The 17,690-nt window shown below is 39.2% G+C and overlaps 2 protein-coding genes across 6 annotated transcripts; one reads left to right on the top strand and one right to left on the bottom strand.

Moving 5' to 3' along the window:
• Nucleotides 1–338: 338 nt before the first annotated feature.
• On the bottom strand, nucleotides 339–9,478 carry DNAJB9 (DnaJ heat shock protein family (Hsp40) member B9). 5 transcript variants are annotated; one of them, XM_027719691.2, is made up of 4 exons: nucleotides 8,888–8,972; nucleotides 6,366–6,499; nucleotides 5,810–6,037; nucleotides 339–3,936 (listed from the first exon to the last, which is right to left on the bottom strand). In XM_027719691.2, exons 3-4 carry the CDS (start codon nucleotides 6,024–6,026, stop codon nucleotides 3,506–3,508), a joined length of 648 nt encoding a protein of 215 aa, XP_027575492.1. In that variant the 5' UTR covers nucleotides 6,027–6,037; nucleotides 6,366–6,499; nucleotides 8,888–8,972; the 3' UTR covers nucleotides 339–3,505. The 5 variants fall into 5 exon arrangements, with proteins under 5 accessions (XP_027575492.1, XP_027575493.1, XP_039241319.1 ...); XM_027719692.2 differs by lacking the exons at nucleotides 6,366–6,499; nucleotides 8,888–8,972 and adding an exon at nucleotides 9,454–9,478; XM_039385385.1 differs by lacking the exons at nucleotides 6,366–6,499; nucleotides 8,888–8,972 and adding an exon at nucleotides 8,982–9,102.
• Nucleotides 9,479–9,818: 340 nt separating this feature from the next.
• THAP5 (THAP domain containing 5) lies at nucleotides 9,819–16,373 on the top strand. Its single transcript, XM_027719686.2, has 3 exons — nucleotides 9,819–9,978; nucleotides 12,182–12,371; nucleotides 14,844–16,373. Exons 1-3 carry the CDS (start codon nucleotides 9,896–9,898, stop codon nucleotides 15,783–15,785), a joined length of 1,215 nt encoding a protein of 404 aa, XP_027575487.1. The 5' UTR covers nucleotides 9,819–9,895; the 3' UTR covers nucleotides 15,786–16,373.
• Nucleotides 16,374–17,690: the final 1,317 nt, after the last annotated feature.

Below are 17,690 nucleotides of genomic sequence, written 5' to 3'. Positions count from 1 at the left end.
GGGCAGTCAAAGCACATGCTCAAGGCAGAGGCTTTCAGCTCTTACACCCACGGCCTCTCAGAAAAGGCCTTTTGCACAGGCTTTTTTGTCTGCATCATTTACAGGCATAATGCCTAAACTCCAACCCAGTCCCAACATCTCCAAGAAAATATAAAACAGGTCAAATTGACTCAATTTCTTTCCACCCCTTCTGCCTGCCAACCCCACCATCTCATTCAAGGAAAATGCTGTGGCCAAAACCTTCCATAAAATGCCAGCACCACACAAACCACTTGATTTAGGTTTCCCTCTACATCCTGAAAGAAAAAAAAAAAGGAAAAAGACAAAAAGACAAGTCACACCATTAATTTTCACGTTTAATGTAATGGCACTCTAATTAACTTTACAGTACTTTCATCTCCATTAGATACTGTGTTTCTAAAGTATAATGGGGAAAAAAACCAAACATGAAAAAAAACCACTTTTTAAATAAAGTTTTAAAAACTAAATCATTTGGAGTTACATATGCATAAATGCCTTTAAAAAAATTGTTCCTAATTTTATTTTTCACCCTTACATAACAAAAACTAGTTTTGCTGGGTCTTTTGACAAGAGCTCGAAGAGAGCTCAAAGATGGCACTTAATAAACTCTGAAGTCAGGGGTGTCATAAGGTTATACCAGGACTTCCGCTGGAGAGCCTGCCATGAAGCAAACGCTATAAATAGGAAGAGAATGTGCAAGAGCTCCGAATAAGTGAGAAGCACAACATGTTTTGCAAGCTTGTGTTCTGAGAGCCATGGAACTGAAGACTCTTGGCTGAGGAAAGCCTGCCCAAATTTCCCCAGCTAAGGTCTGTTCAAAGCACACCCATCATAGCAAACCACAGGGACAGCCATACACTGGTTTCTGCAATACTCCTGACAAGTTTTCCTTTGGATTTTACCTTGAATCAACACCAAAACAAGTAGGAAGGTGATTTGGAAAAGCTACAGGACTAATAGGAAGTATTTGTTAGTTATGCCATGACAAGTAATTAAGAGAAATAATACAGAAGCAGGTTAAAATAAGACTAGGCAGAAGTCTTTTTAAGGTGTATCAGCTAGAAAACTAGCAACCCTATCGGTTTTATCAGTTTCATACTTTGACTTTAAAGAAAAACAAGTACACTTTGTAGGAAGTTTGGAAGATTCTTAAAGAGGGGAAACTAGCCTAGTATCAGCCAACGACCCTTATTTTCACCTAAAAGCTCAGCCTGAAAGACGGTGAACTAATACAGTCACTTAAAAGACTTGAATTTTGGGGGTGGCTGTGTTTCCTACAATTTACAGTGCTCATTTTAGCTTTCATTCCTCTAATGCAGGATTAGGGAAGGGACCCAAGTGAACTGCTCATTCTGCTGTTTCCAATTTATTTTTTTTAATTAAGAAAAATATTTATTAGACTAAGAAAGGCATTAACATTTTACCTTTGCATCCCGCTTTTGGAGTTGCCTCTCACCTCTTAAGTTTCAGCAGTCATCATCCCCAAAGGACATTCGCTAATACTCTCTTACATTTAATACTTAATATTTGTGAGAGAAAGTAACTCAGAACTCTAAGTTAGTAATTTGTTCACTTGGATGCCCATGTGATATGAGTCAAGCAGACAGTTTGATTCATGCACAGGACTGACAGGAGTATGTTAAAGAAAATAAATGCAGAAATCTACAAGAAACAACTTTCAGTTCAATTATATATTAATTATACAGAAGAAACAAAAATCTCTACTTACACAGAAAAAGGGTGAAAATAACACTCACTTCAGCACTTTTCCTTCTATAAGAATATTGCATATTCCGATAATGTTGCACAAATTACTGGCTTTTTATAAAGACCATATATGAGGTATTAGTCTATTAATAAATAAAGAAGAGCATGGAAAAGGAAAAGCACTTAATATAACACAAGAATCCATTCCAAGTACTTAGTGAATGAAAACTGAACAAGCAATAATACTTGAGGGGAAGGTTACTTAGCAAATAGGCAGCTTTCAATACCCATCCAAGAAGCAAAGGGTTAAATCTCTTTTAAAAAAGATTTTAAGAACTCAAAGACTATTGAGAACACTGCTGTTTCAAATGCTTATTTTGCTCATGCAATCAACCTGAAAGGTAAATTCTTATCTCACAGTTCTAAAGGGACAGCAACATGTGGGTGACAGTAATCTTACGAAGGGGAACCAATTTCACATACTAGACCTGTATTACCAGTTAAGAATTAAAGTAGAACTTTTGGGTTGACATCAGCTAAAGTATTTGGGGGGGTTTTTGTGGTTTTTTTTTTTGTTTGGGGGCTTTGAGGTTGTTTTGGTTTTGGTTTTTTTTTTAATTTTAAGTAGTTTTCACTGGTTGTGGGTTTCCACGGTGCTGAAATCAATACCCATTAGTACTGTCCTTATTAGCATTTTCCAGCTCCACAAGGAATACAAGGATTGGAAGTTTCAGTTTTTCTCTGTGGTTAAGTTAAGAATTTACCTTTCAAATCACAATGCTGAAAAACAGGTAATAAATCTGTCAATCTAAACAATACCTACATTACTTAGACCCTTTCAGGAACACCAGGAAACTGTAGGCAAGCTTAACTTATTTAATTTCACTAGAGCACTGAGGAGTATTTAAGTTCAATAAACTGAATTATGGAAACTGCATTGCACACGTGGTATAATAATAATAAGCATAAAACAAGAGTGTTTTGGGTGTGCTCTTCCAAACCTTGTTAGAGAGATATTTGTAATTTGGAAGGGGAAAAAAAAATGACCTTGTATGCACACAAACTTACATACATTAATATCATTAAGCAAGTCAAGGATCATTCAAACACTATGATCTTTTCAGGCCAATGAAAGGCTATTAAGAAATAAAACTAATTCCTACATCACTCACAATCTTATTCCCTCTTGTTATTTTCCAACTTCAAAAAGAAGGTGTTTTATTAATACTTTTGCAATGCTGGAGAGAGTAGCAAAGACCCAGGCAAGTCATATTTCTGCTGCTATTTTGTGTAAATTATCGAATTTGCACAGTGAGTCCGTATCAGGTAAAAACTGCAAGTGCAAACTTGGAAAGACACAACTGAACAAAAAAGCAGCACTTAAAAATTAAAGTATCTCCTCTGCTGCAATCCATGCACCAATAACACAAACAGTCCTGAATTGGCATATATGAAAAAATTATATTACATTTCTGAAATGAAAAATATATATATCTTGAGTTCGAATTTAGGGAAAGTGTTTACTAAACGGAAATACGTATAATTTTTTTCTTTCACATGAGAATATTTATCTCCCATTCTAAGTAGTTACTGACACATTACTTCCCAACTGCACGTTGTTTCTATTCCGAAGATTAGTTTCAAACTACTGTAAAGAAATTGTAGTTAAATGTTCTTTAGAACAAACAGTTCAAAGACTTTTTTCCATGTTAGCACAAAACCAAGAAAGATTATGAAGATCTTGAGAAAAAAAGAAAAGTTTAAAGGAAAGGAAACATTATTGTCCAGAACAGTCAGTGTAAGTAGTAACCATGTTTCCTCGTCTCTGAGTGACAGTCCTGCAGTGCTTGCTGGATCCATGAAACCTGGCATCAGTTCTCACGGCGTGTCGGTGAGCATTTTCAAAGTCACTAAACGAAAACATTTTTTCCATATTTTCAAACACATCATCAAACAGTCCACCTCCAAAGGAGAACTCTTGGAAAGAACGTCTTTGCCGATTGTGAGCTTCCCGATGACTTCGGAAGTGATTTTCAAAGTGCTTTTTTGATCGTGAGTTTTGACTAAATAGGTCAAAGTCTTTGAACAGATCATCAAAGTTGAAATTAAATGACTGATGGAATGGGCTTCCCTTATTTCCTCGTCCTTCGTGACGGCCGAACTGATCATATTCTCTTCGTTTATTCTCATCTGATAATGTTTCATATGCTATGACCATTAAAAAAAAAAAAGTTAATTTTCATTTCCATTTTAAAGAAGAGGAAAAAAAAGAAAATGACACACAAATACAAAGCACAGCAGCTTCCTCCCATTCCCTCAAAAGGACAAATTTCAAGCAAGACTTTCATTCAACATTGAAGCCCAATCAAGCTTAACATTTGTTTACCTTTCTCCAAACCAAAATAAGTTGTCTCAAACTAGTTATTTATAATAATAAACACAGTTATACTATGAGGACAGATCATAACCTCAAAATTTTAAATTCACATAATATAACATAGTTTAGCTACAATAAATATTAGTGTTTATGTTTGAAAGAAACAATGAGATGCGGGGATCAGAAAGACTGAAGCAAGGAGGATGAGTTAGGAGCTCTACCTAACAAAACAAACTGTCTGCTGCATTCCTATCACAGAAACACAGTGCAATGTCTGCAAAACTACCTGCCAGCCAGCCAGCACATTCTAGCTACACCACAGTTACAACTAAGCTACAAGATGAACATTAAGTAGATAAAAATAAAGACAATGAATTTCCCCTACATTCCAATTCTCAATTTTTTAAAAGTTCAACCATAAATCTGGATTTTGTGATTAGAATCATAGAATAGAATCAGTTGGGTTGGAAGGGACTTCCAAGATCATCAAGTCCAACCCTTGATCCACTACCGCCGTGGTTACTAAACTGGATATAACCAAAATGGAACTAGGCTTCCCTCCAATCTTTGGTCCACAACTACAGTTACTGGTGTTCTAGGGTAGAAACTCTGACAAATATACCTATTCTGATAACTAAGTATTTTAAACACTTCCATTTTCTTATCTGTCAAAGGCTTTCAACTATTACATACAATTCAACACTTAAAAGAGTCCCTAATTCCTCCTTTAGTAGGTGCTAACAACTGCAGTAAGTATCTAACAGGACTGTCCCTCCCTCTCATTATATTACTAACTGCCTGTCTTTCAAAATAAATTTCTGCAGACAAGAAGGTAAAATGCAGAAATCTCTTATTAGCTTAGTTAGGAGAACTACACAAGAAGATGGATGTTATAAGAGTCCATGTGGAACAGAAGTGGGTAAACCTTATTCTTTAGCAAGTCTTTTTCTATTCTTGATTATTCACTTCCACCATTATGTTTTACCACAAAATACTTATGAATGGTGTATTCCTAGGATCACAGAATAGTTCAGGGTAGAAGTGACCTCAGAAGGTCACTACTCCAACCTCCTGCTCAAAGTAGGGTCTGACTAGGTTAGTTAGAGCTTTACCCAGTCATCCATGGAAAGTCTCCAAGGTTGGAGACTGCACAACCTATCTAAGCTACCTGTTCCAACACTGGCCTGTAGAACAGAATCACAGAATTGCTAAGACTGGAAAAGTTCTCTAAGATCATGAATTCCAATCACGATCCTCAAGGTGAGAAAATTTTTCCTTATAACCACTCTGAAACTCTTGTGCTGCCACCATGAACCACTGAAGAACCCTGCCGCATTTTTCTAATCTCCCTATAGTTACTGCAAGGTTGCTGTTAGGTACCCCTGAAGCCTAGTAGTGATCCTGAGCTGGATCTTACAAAACAGATCAAAAGATAAGAATTAACCTCCTAGGGCTAAAGCTGTCCTACTACCAAGTATTTTTTTCTGAGAAGAGGTATAAGCCAAAAAGCTTAGCAGAAATGCATAAAACTGTATTAAAGGCCTTCCTATGCATAAAGACATAGAAACAAGTCAGAAATTGATGTTGAACATTTGACAGCACAGAAGCAGAATTAAGAAAAAAAAATATCTTTTTTCCTCTTATTCAGTAAAACCAGGGTACACTTAAATTCCAGATATAAGACAAAAAGTTAGTGTATATTACCTTCGGCAATTTCTCTAAATTTCGCTTCTGCACCAGGACTCTTGTTTTTGTCTGGGTGGTATTTCATAGCCAGCTTGTGAAATGCCTTCTTGATCTGGCGGTCAGATGCATTTTTTGGAACTCCTAAGATATCATAATAGCTCTCTGTAGCCAGTATTAATTCAGTTATCATTAAAATGCAGAGAGCAAATGTGAAGACAGATTGTGTAGTGGCCATTTCTCCGGTTCCTAGAAAGAAAAAGAAATATACTTGAAGGACAAGTTATTTCACATTCCACAACAATTTAAAGTTACAACTCCAAGCTGGAAAAGGAGGACCTGTATGTTTCAGAAGTCAATGACAGACTTGCTTCACCTGTCGAACTCTATTTCGCTGTTTTCATATTCACAGAATATGTAAGTGAAAACACTGCAATTCACATTTCACATGCATCTCAAGCACATTTTAGTGCTCATCTTTGTTTTACTCTTATCCTTAACTGAACATTCTCCCACAAAGTTACCAAAGTAAATACACAATATTATGCATTGCATCAAACATTTTAAGCTGGCATACCTGAAGTAGCTTCATACTAATCCTTGAGTTCTAGGACTTCTAAACACAGCAGCTCTAAATTAAGACCAAGCTGCAAAAACTCACTCAATACTGGAGACTGATTAGGTGGTGCAACAATAGGAGCCTGAGATCAACTGTAAGGTGCAGGAAGATAAGACTATTAGACATTCGTGCTAAGCTTCAGAAAGTCATTTAACTAACCTAAAGTGAACACTATAAAGAGTAAATCACTCATTTAAAGTACAGAGTTCAGCCAAGTAGTGCTCATTTTCCTTTACTTTACAATGGGCTGGACTAAGCTTATTTTCATACTAGATTGTAGTATAAACACCTACTATATCTTCAATATCAAAGAGTTCATCTAATAAATACCACTGCAAAGAAAGGTTTACATATGCAACACTCAGTGTTGGAACCAAATACAAAAAAGAAGTCTTCCATACAAGACAAGCACTTTCAACAATAATTAGAAATTGTAATTTTTTTTCAGCAACGTATCTGTCCAAAAGTTACAGTTTGAAACAAACATCCAAGAACTTCGGGGAAATGCTGTCACATAAATAAGTCATTAAAAAAAAAAATTAGTTCTCCATAGCCACACAATCTTTCATGATATTTATGAAGGAGAGGGTGAGCTCTTCATACCAGAAGGAGAGACCAGATAATTTTCCAGGGTCTGTGCATATTATATTTAAAACAGAGTGCAGATATGCAAATGTTCAAAGACAGAATGCTGTTTGTCAAACCAGCATGATGTACAACCAAGCCCTGAACATACCAGACATAACATATCCCCTTCACCAGTTTACGCTGATTTGAGTGTAATATAAGAACAACTTGGAGACAAATGGTACTTTCCTGTAAGCTGAATAAACAAATTACAGTCTGAGTACCATTAAAGTTAGAATACTTCTATTACATAGTGTAAGACTCAAATATTTGTCATGAAGAGTTCAAAACCTTTGAGTACATAAGCAAATTAAGCCTTTACCTGAAAATCCATGCTCTCTAAAAAAAATAAACACCAAAACATCAAATATGGAAAAAGTATACTGTTTCTAACAGACAAGTCAGGGGGTTAAAATGAATGCTGTGAGGTGAGAGCAAAAGGCTTGCAAGATTAATGTACCCATGCCCTCTAAAGCATTTATTTGGCCAGCAGCCTGCATGATATCAAGTGTTAAGGGGCAGCAGTTGAAACAAATTGTATTTTGATCAGTGTACTTAGATACCAAACAGACAGTTCTTTTCAGTATTCTTTGTGCACGATACCAAACATATTTTTAGTACAAGCCTTTCCCACGTATTATCTCTCACCACTTCACTAACCTGAAACTTTACCCCTTGGGCACTAAGAACTACACACATTACATCCTTCCACACTTTTTGGACTTTCCTCCTTTTGTGCTTTATAGATGCAGAATTACATGTTCATCTCATACCTGAGATTGTTTTTATTTTATTTCATTTCCCCACACCTGCAACAAGCTTGCATCATCACGTGCTGCATTCTTTTAAGGCCAACCATCCTGCTGCTACTACTGAACACTGAAAAGAGCTAAAAGGGGCAGTTCATGTTCTTCTTCAAAAGTGAAATTCTCTTTTATAACTCATGAGAGCCTGAGATCATGAAGTCACTCCTTTCACATATTCTGCTCTGGTTAACCATCTCAACTTCTATTATTCTTGATAACGAAACACATCTAAGTGTGTCTTTTTCTACAGTTTTACATTAGGATTTCTGTAATGCAGTTCTTTTCTGTATTAGATTTCTAAACTGTATTAAAAACCAGTACTTAAATTTCACTGTTTTTTAAAATAACGTACACAGATTTAACACTGCCTTTGAACAAATCAGTGAGACTCGAGAATAAAATAAGATTCAAATGAAAATCAAATGCAAATGAAATATGCCTCCAATATAGGCAGCATTTTGAACATTCCAGAATTTGTTATGCTCTCTACAAATTAAGCTCATGCCACAGAACAGTCTCTTCTAACAATTATGAAGAACTACACTTTATTTAGGTACATCTTCCAATGAAGCTAAAGATTTTATTCCACAGATTACCTACTTAACTCTGCTGGGTAAGTAGTTACAGATCTCAACTACTATTCACCTCAGTATAAGAAGTGCATTGTCTAATATTTATCCAGAGTATTGCAGGGGTGATAACATTCTATCAGTTCATTATTAGTTTATCAACATCTATCAATACTTGTGGGATGAGGTGATGTTTGAGGATGATGTACCTTGAATAAAGTCTGTCACACACAGAAAATAAGAAGCTACTTGCACCTTCGAAAGTAATTAACAAAGATCTTGCATAAATGCTTATATTCAAAGTCTCACACACTCAGAGAACCCACAGCATCATTAGTGCTCTGCCACTGCTCTGCTTACAGGAATTGCCATGCACTATCCTGTGGAATGTTCATGTCCTGTAACTATTTTTGCAAACAATTTATTTACAGTAATAAAGTTACCAAAGTCTCCCACTGGTTCTCCTATCACGACTAACCCGATGAGTAAGCAAGTCTCCAAGTCCTCAGTCAGCTACAGGCAAGCTGTCAAACTCAGGGCCTTGTACTTGTCTTGGCCTCTCCTATACTGACCCGAAAACAGATCTGGGAGAAGGTTCCTGAATTTCGCTCTGGAACACAGGGAAACAGGAGTGCCGCTGGCATCATCCTGCCTATCCAGACCTCTGACGACCTCGCAGGAGCCGGCACAGCCAGTGCAGCGGCACAGCGCCGGGCCGGGGCCGGGGCCGGGCAGGCGGTTACAGCCTCCCGAGCGACCCTGTCCCACCTCCACGTCGGCCAGGCTCGGGAAAGACCCCCGCAGGCGGGCCCAGAGGGGCCCGAAGGGCAATAAACGCCCCGCACCGAGCCCCAGAGTCACCTCCCCTTTCTCTCACCGCCCCCGAGCCCACCTCCAGCCGTCCCTGGCCCCTCCGCGCCCGTCTTCGCTCCAGCCCCCTCAGCCACCCTCCGCTTCCCCCGAGCCCTCACTCAGCGGCCACGGCCCTTCCCCGCCGCTCCTCGTTCACCTGAGCCCGGCCCTTCCCCGCCGCCCCTCGCTCACCTCAGCCCGGCCCTTCCCCGCCGCCCCTCGCTCACCTCAGCCCGGCCCTTCCCCGCCGCCCCTCGCTCACCTCAGCCCGGCCCTTCCCCGCCGCCCCTCGCTCACCTCAGCCCGGCCCTTCCCCGCCGCCCCTCGCTCACCTCAGCCCGGCCCTTCCCCGCCGCCCCTCGCTCACCTCAGCCCGGCCCTTCCCCGCCGCCCCTCGCTCACCTCAGCCCGGCCCTTCCCCGCCGCCGTTCCCGCCCGCTGCCGGCGCTCGCGCAGTCCCGCCCCCCGCAGTTCCTACACGAAGCGTTGCGCCATTGGCTGCCCGGGCCCGCGTGACCCGGCGCAGGCGGGCGGCCGCGCGCCCCCCCGGCCGCTGGGGGCGCTGTGAGGAGGCGGTGCTGCCCCCCCGCCCCGCCCCGCCCGGTGCCGGTGCAGCCGCCCCGCCGTGCCCGCCATGCCCCGGTACTGCGCCGCCACCCGCTGCAAGAACCGCGGCGGGCAGAGCGCCAGGGACCAGCGCAAGCTCAGCTTCTACCCGTGAGTGGCCGCGGAGCGGGGTGGGGTCTGGGTAAGGGCTGGCCGTGGGGCTGATAGTGACCGATAACCGAAGAAATATATAAATGGCCGAGAGGCGGAACTCTGGAGGCTGGTGGTCGTCTTGGAATCCCTCCTGATCCCGGGAGGCTGGAGGGAAATAACTTTCTGCCGGAAGGGAAAGGTGTAGGGAATAAAGAGTGGACAGGCTGGGATGTAATCACGCACACCGCGCCCCCCGTAAGGGGGACGGAACTTGGACGAGGAATGGATGGTACGCCAGCCTCCAAGGGCGCTGGAATAGGTGCAGAGGATCCATTAAGACCAGGAGATTCAGATAAAAAATAAAATCTGCGCTTTTTAGCCTGCTTCGCTGCTACCTGTGTGGAAGGGTTGTTCTAGCGGGGCAGGCAGTACTGGAGGCGCTGGAAGTGCCTTCGCCTGTGTGTCCTGTGTATGGCATTGCAGTCCAAGGAAAAAACCTGGCAGAGTAGGAAAGTAAACCTATATTGATTCCTTAAAATTAAATACTCCCACTAGAATTATTGGCTTGCCTGCACTGTGAACAGAGGCGTTGGTGGTTTGTTTGGAAGCAGCCGAGTTGGCTGGAAGCTAACTAGCTCTGTTGCCAAAAACCAGTTTATGAAGGCTGCGTTGTACTCTCCAGCCACTGAATGGATCAGTTGCCATCCAGCCCGCAGTAACCTCTGGACTGTTGTGGTTACGTGGCTGTCGATTCACAGAATGGTGAGTTATAAACAGCATTTCACAATCCTGAGAGAAGCACAGTGCAGGTAACTAAGTATTAATGTATTTGTGTTAAATAGTAGTGTGGAACCATTTGACAACAAAAGGAATTTAAGAAAAATTTGAAAAATAAATTTCACAGCTAGCCTCAAAATCTGTTATGGTAAAATTTATATCTCAAACTAAGTTTGGCTTCAGTTTCTGAGTAGTCATAGTTATTTCAAGATAAGGAAGGCTGTGTAGGAAGACGACTTCAAAGAAATTTTAGTTTAGATTGAAGGAAAGCCCTGGCGCATCTCTAATGTAGAATGCATCATAAAACAATCATGAAAATAATTTAATTTTCCTTATGCTTTAGAGAATGTGAGAGCCACATGGATAAACAAAACAAGTTTGAACACTGAGTCATGTTCATATTCAAATGTTGTGGAGATGATTACAAGAACACAGATGTTTTATCTAGCCATTGAGTTGTGCTGCCTTCCAAGTATAATGCTCCCGTAGAAGGCATGCTGAGACTTGATTTATGGTGTTCTACTCCCTTGCTCCTTACCACCCCCAAAGGAGTCCTCTACTGCTCTGTGGTTTGGGGTCTGAGCCCCTTCCAAATGTTTTTAACTGTAACCTAATCTCAGCTGGCCTAACTCCTAACTTGGCTCTTCTTTGTTTCATTTCCTCACCTCTCTGACTTGTGCAGTGATGGCAGCTGCTAAATAAATACTGTCCACTTCCTCTTTCCATTTTCCTTTTTTTTTTTTGTCTTGTTTACACCAGAGAACAGATTCTGTTGATGAGTAAGTGGTATTGAAGCATGAGCACGTTTTGGCAAAGGTGCCCTTAAGCTAAAATAATAACTTTAACTATCAGACCTGTCTCTTGCTACAGATTATTTTGTTTTCTATCTGAAGCTGGCTGAGTCTGGGGAAAGCAGGGAGTGGTGTGTTACCAGAGTGTAGGGATAGGTGTTCTTTTTTCAGAAGATTTCATTTTGAGATTAGAGCTTAATTAAATATTTGCTTGAGGAGACTTTCTGCCTAAGAAGAAACCCCTTTTTCAAAGATAGGGGATGTTTCTTTCCCTCTTGCATTCCAGAGAAAAGCTGCCTCTGTGGGCAGTTCCTTGGAATGTGGAGAGGTAAAACAGATGTTACAGGCAGGCACAGCAGAGAGGACAGAGGAGATACTACCTTGGCTAGTATAAATCAGCAGAAATTCTGCTGCTGAACTCCAGAGCAAATACCCAACTACAAATAATTTGGATAATTATTGGATTAACATGTATATGACATCCTGATTAGCATTTAATATTTAAAATTTTTGAAAAAAAATTATTTTAATACCTTGTAAGGGACGATGAGATATTCTTTTTTTTAGAAGAAAGAAAGAAAAAAATAACAGGTTTTCTTGATTTTTTTTCTTTTTAACGTGTTTTTGTTTGTCTTTTCAACTGCTTTAAAAAGATTTCCACTTCATGATAAAGAGCGACTTGAGAAATGGTTGCGGAATATGAAACGAGATTCATGGACTCCAAGTAAGCACCAGCTTCTGTGCAGTGACCATTTCACCCCTGACTCCCTTGATGTGCGATGGGGTATACGATACTTGAAACACACTGCTGTGCCAACAATCTTCTCTTCCCCAGATGATGAGGTAACCTAATTTTATCTTTTTTTTATTGTAGTACAAAGATAACCAACTATAATATAGATGTTCTAATTACCTAATTATCTGTAATATAATCATAATATAATCATAAATTATTTAAAAAATAGAATTCCTGTCCGTTAAAATAGTTGGTCAACAGGACTGACACAAAACATATGTGTGAGATTCTATAGCATAAAGGAAGAATGACTGACCATACTCTGACTGGAGCCTCAATATCTTTTTAAACTGGAAATTACAGAAGCATTTACTATAGAAAAATTTAAATTCTTCATGAGAATGATTCTAAATTTTTTTCCAGTGCAATTAATCTTAATATTTTAATGTTCTTTTTAGACCTTTTATTAACTGTACAGAAATACCGGTTTTGGATTGTATTATTTTCTCTTTCCTGTTCCTAACTTCTCTAACACCTAAGAGCTCAGGACTGTAGGCTGCCAAAGATATCCTACAAAGACTATTCCATCTTGTCTTTCACAGGATTGTAATATTGGTTACATAAAAGTACTGTACTACACAGGCACCTGATCTTGGTGAAAGCTATACTAATTCTCTTCTGATGTGTTACTGTCTTCCTCTATATCATCACGTTGGAGATGGGAGAAATGGGGGGACTGGAATTAAAGTTAAATTGATGAATCTGAAATATGTGGCTAATTAATTTTACAAAAAAATAATATTTAATCAAGAAGTACTTTATCTTCTTGGACAGCTGCAACTGTTGTCTAGGCTGCTTTTGACTCTCTAGAATGAAAAGCAATCTTGATAAATCTCTCAAATAGAAAAATAGAAAATCTTTCAATTTATGGCAGTAGTAACCTTAGCAGGAAATATCTTTCCATTACCCCCCCCACCTGCTTCAATATATCCCTCACTTCCCTGTGCTACTGTTGGAACAGGGAGCTTTGGAACTGAACTTTGCTGCCCCATGCTTCTGTGCTATTACAGATAAGCTGTGTGTTTTCACTCCAAAGAAACATTGTTTTCCCCATGTCTTCATTCTTTCTTGATTTGCATGTGACCATAGACCAGTCATAGTACACCTACAAAGATGGACAGTGGAGTTACGAAGGTAACAAACTTTTTATATAATGCCGTTGCCAAGAACATACCAATGGCTTCTCTAAATTATTTTTGCATTAGCAATATATATCTGAGAAAGCCCGGGTAGATTTATCAAGTTTGGAAAAGTAATATCCTATGCTTCCTTTCAATAAATCCAATCACTTCCCCACTATAAAAAAAAGAGAGATGCCAGTTCTTCATACCTGTGATGCTGTGACCTTGTTTTGCTGGGATCTCACTTCTCTCTCTGGCGTCACTTTTTTCTCACTGCACTTTTCTAAACATCAAGTCATATCCTGTTGATGACCACCTCAGCAAATCAGCAGTATCTGTTGACTTGACCTCTGGTTCTGTACTTGCCCAAACCTTAATTTTCTACATAGACTGAATATTCACAAAGATATGGGAAAGAGTTCTCCTTACTTTGGGGAAGAATCCTTTGTTAGTGTGTTCCTGACTTAATGTAGAGGAACAAGAAGCTAAGGCCCCAAGCTGCATTTGGAAAGCTGAGAGTGAAGAATTGTATATTTGCATACTGTTCACCACCAACTTGCTTTATGTGTTACCAAGAAGTGAAGGATATCTTCCCAGAAATGCTAAATGACAGCCACTATTTTTTTTCACTGACATACAAAAGAGCTCATTTGCGTAATGATCTTAAATGTAATCATAAAAAAGGATAAGCTTCAAATTGTCTCTCTTTCAGTATCAACTTCTGTTTAAAGTCCTGTTAACATTGCATTGTTCTGCTAAGATTTGTATCTATCAAAGAAGTAATTTAAGAATTGTAAAGTTTAATTGTCAGAATTGAATTGCTGGTTTAAAAATCAGCCTATGTGATTGTGCATGAATATGTTTCATTATTCAGCAAGCTTGTGTTCATGATCTTTTTTTTTGTTGTTAAATTCTGTTTGGCATATCCTGCATGAGTAAAAGTTTGCTACATCTTTCTAAAACAACTTTGATGCATCTTTAATGCAAGAATCTTGTACTGTGTACATTCAATATATTAATATATTTAATACAATATTTTAGGTGGTAACAGGAGATGCTACCCAGTCTTTGTGTAGTTGCTTCTCTTCAAGTGCTTTTAAAATTACCGTCCTATGTAAAACAGTCCACATTCCTTAGAGTTCAAAAAAACCCAAACAACAAAACAAAAAAAACCCACAACCAAAAAACAAAACAAAACCAAAAACTGTTATTGCCGTTAGAGCTTTAAAATAGTATTTTAACATTTAGGACCTGAAGTAAAGTTACAGAAGATGCTTACATGAATTTTTGGACCTCTGGTATAATTTTTAAACAGTGCTTGTCTGTATTACTCCTTATGCCATACCATGCTATAGAATGAGATTTGCCTAATTTTTTAATTTTTTTTTTCTCCATCAGGAAGAACATTGTTCTCAGAAGAGTCCACGAGAAATACAGAGACAAGACCTGGAAGAAACAAATGTAGTGTCAGAGAAAGCATCTGTACCACTTGAACCTTGTGCACCAAAGGAAAATCCTGTAATTGCAGAAAACGTAGAGGAAGAAGCAGAAGTAGTTTGCTCAGCTGCATTCAGTAAACCTTTACATATTCAAAACCTGCAACTTCAAAATGAAGACGACTTTCAGGCAGAGAGTGTCGTTCTTGATAGTTCATCTACACAGCATATACATCAACCTAATCCTGTTTTAATGGCAGCAGCAGTCCACAGCATGGAAGCTACCAGTGTTCATACTTCTGTGGAGGACCCAGGAGGCTGTGCAGCTACAGTCTTGCAATTTACAGATCCTGACTACATGAATTCATCTCTGAAACTGAACAGTGCTGTGGGGCCAATTCCTGATTATGCAATTGAAAATCCTGTCCCTCACGTTGTCTGCTCTGGTGAAGTACAGCCAACAAGTGAAGATGCAGTTTTACTGAGTACAGTCACACAAAATATTGAACAGTTCAGTGGAAGTGAAGAATCTGTCATTGCTATTATTGTGCCATCTGAGAGTCCAGAACAGCCTGAAATAGTAAATAGTTCTTTCCTGGCTGTTAAGGAAGAGTTTCTTGACACTGAGGAGACAGATATGATTGAATATGGTGGAAGTGAAATGTTACAAACTGAGCATTCATACTGCAAACAAGATGTAGACAGAGATCACCTTTGGCAAAAAATTTCAAAACTCCACTCTAAGATAACTTTACTTGAAATGCAGGAGGTAAAAACTTTGGGGAGACTCAGGTCCTTGGAAACTCTTATTGGACAATTGAAGCAAGAAAACCAGCTTTCTGAAGAGAAACTGAAGACAGTAGAAAACTGCTTTACAACCCTTGAAGTAACTATAATACAGTAAAGGCTTTAACTGATGGTTCTAAAATATCTTTTTAGTCTCTTTGACAGTCCTTTTGGACAAATCAACTTTTGTTTCCGTCATAGTGTTTTAAACATCTAATGCAAATTATGTGATGAGCAAATATTCTTTAAAATGTTACATCAGCCAAAGCTAGGTGGTAGACTATTACCTGTAAAACATGACTTGCAAGTAAGCTTAAAAAAACCCTCTCAATTGGGTGAATTCTTCTAAAAAAGTGAGTGAATTGAATCAGTAAAGTCAAGTTAACCCTTTCTAGCTGCAGCCTCCGCCAAAACATGCCGCTGCTGCCTTTGAGGCAGCAGTAGAACAGACAGAATAAGCATATGGGATGGACAATTATAAAATCGTTGTTTAAAAAAAAAAAAAAAGCGTCCCAATTCTCTTTCAAATGAGTAAAGAGATATGTAATATGCATTTTTCAGTGAGGCCAAAATTGCTCTTTAGTCTTCTGTTCATCTAACATTTGTTCTGGTAGTTTTTTGTACACTTGGATCTTACTAAAATTGTTTCTGCAATAAAAGGTGTTGCCTTTCATTTGGTTCTCGAAATAAAAATTCTTTAAGAATATTGTTCACTCCCCTTTATTGATTTTATTAACTATTTCGAGTTATGGGGTACCACTACAGTAGACAGATACTACAGTTCATTTTGAGGGAAATTAATTTGCTTAAATACTTGCTGCTTACTCTGTCTGTTTGCCGCCCCTTGGATCTAGAGTTTACTGTACACAGAACCAGCACTAGATCATCCATTCCAACTGTACATTGTGGCTGGACTGGATGATCATTGTAGGTCCCTTCTAGCTGAACTATTCTGGGATATTCTATTCTACAGTGATTAGACTACTTGAGGAACTCGGTTGTGATTTCCTTTATTCCAGAATTGTGTCATCCCCACCACTACAAGTTCAGTCCAGGACTGGAGCAAATGGGTTCCTTTGCAGTCTGTTATTCTCCTTCAGACACATTCTAAACTGTCCTGGTAATTTTTTCATATGGAATTGAGGATCAAGCAACACTAAACAAAGGTGGCCTCCAACTAGATAGGTTGCAAACTAGTCACATTTCAGAGAATTTTTGAGACTTAGAGTATCTGTGCAGAAGTTGGGCTGCTAAAGCACAGAGCTGTAGGAAGTTAGTCTGTATCAGTAACCAGTTAAGCTAAGTAACCAGTTAGGCTTGTTTTGTTCTTCAACTAGTTATCTTCTTGTAGGCTTTATGCACAGGATATGCTTGGTAATATTGCTAAAGGACATAATGGTCACTTATAATATGATGAATTATTTACTGGGAGTCTGTGACCCACTGATTTTATTCCCTCTTATTATCTCATTTTATTCCGTCTTATTAGTCCCTATAACAAGAGAACACTCCTGTTCTGCCTTGTGTGCTCTGAAATCGCAAGGGATGTCCTGTATCCTCTAGAAACATTGCTGTTATATAGAATCCAATCTTGTGAACATTTTTCAGGTGGCTTCTCTGAACTGCACATTTTGTAATTTTTGCGAAGTAAGAGATCTTTCAAAGTGATTTACAAAATGCTGTATGAAATTGCTAAATGATTTGGCAGTTTTAGAGGTTTCATTAATGTCACTACAAATCCTCTGCTAACCCTGTATATTTGAAGGCTGATCATGCACTTCAGAAGTACACTGTAGGTTTTGGATTGCAATGAGAGCTTGGACATGGCAAAAGAGTTGCTATATTTCAAGCTATTATCTCAGCAAAGCTCTATTCCCAAAGAAAATGTGGGAGTTTTAACACGGTATTCGCATTGCTGATATATTTTGCTTTTAGTAATAGCTTCTTGTTGAGAAAATCTTAGATGATGCAGGACATATACTGCATCAGGCCTGCTTGCACAATCCGGCCTGCGTGCTGGATG

This window comes from Pipra filicauda, unplaced genomic scaffold (assembly GCF_003945595.2).
Source record: "Pipra filicauda isolate LSUMZ 115617 unplaced genomic scaffold, ASM394559v2 scaffold40_size4127951_pilon, whole genome shotgun sequence".
In the NCBI taxonomy this organism is placed as follows: Eukaryota; Metazoa; Chordata; class Aves; order Passeriformes; family Pipridae; genus Pipra; species Pipra filicauda.
The sequence above is the reverse complement of the archived record's forward strand: the minus strand, read 5'-3'. Positions and strand labels throughout refer to the sequence as shown.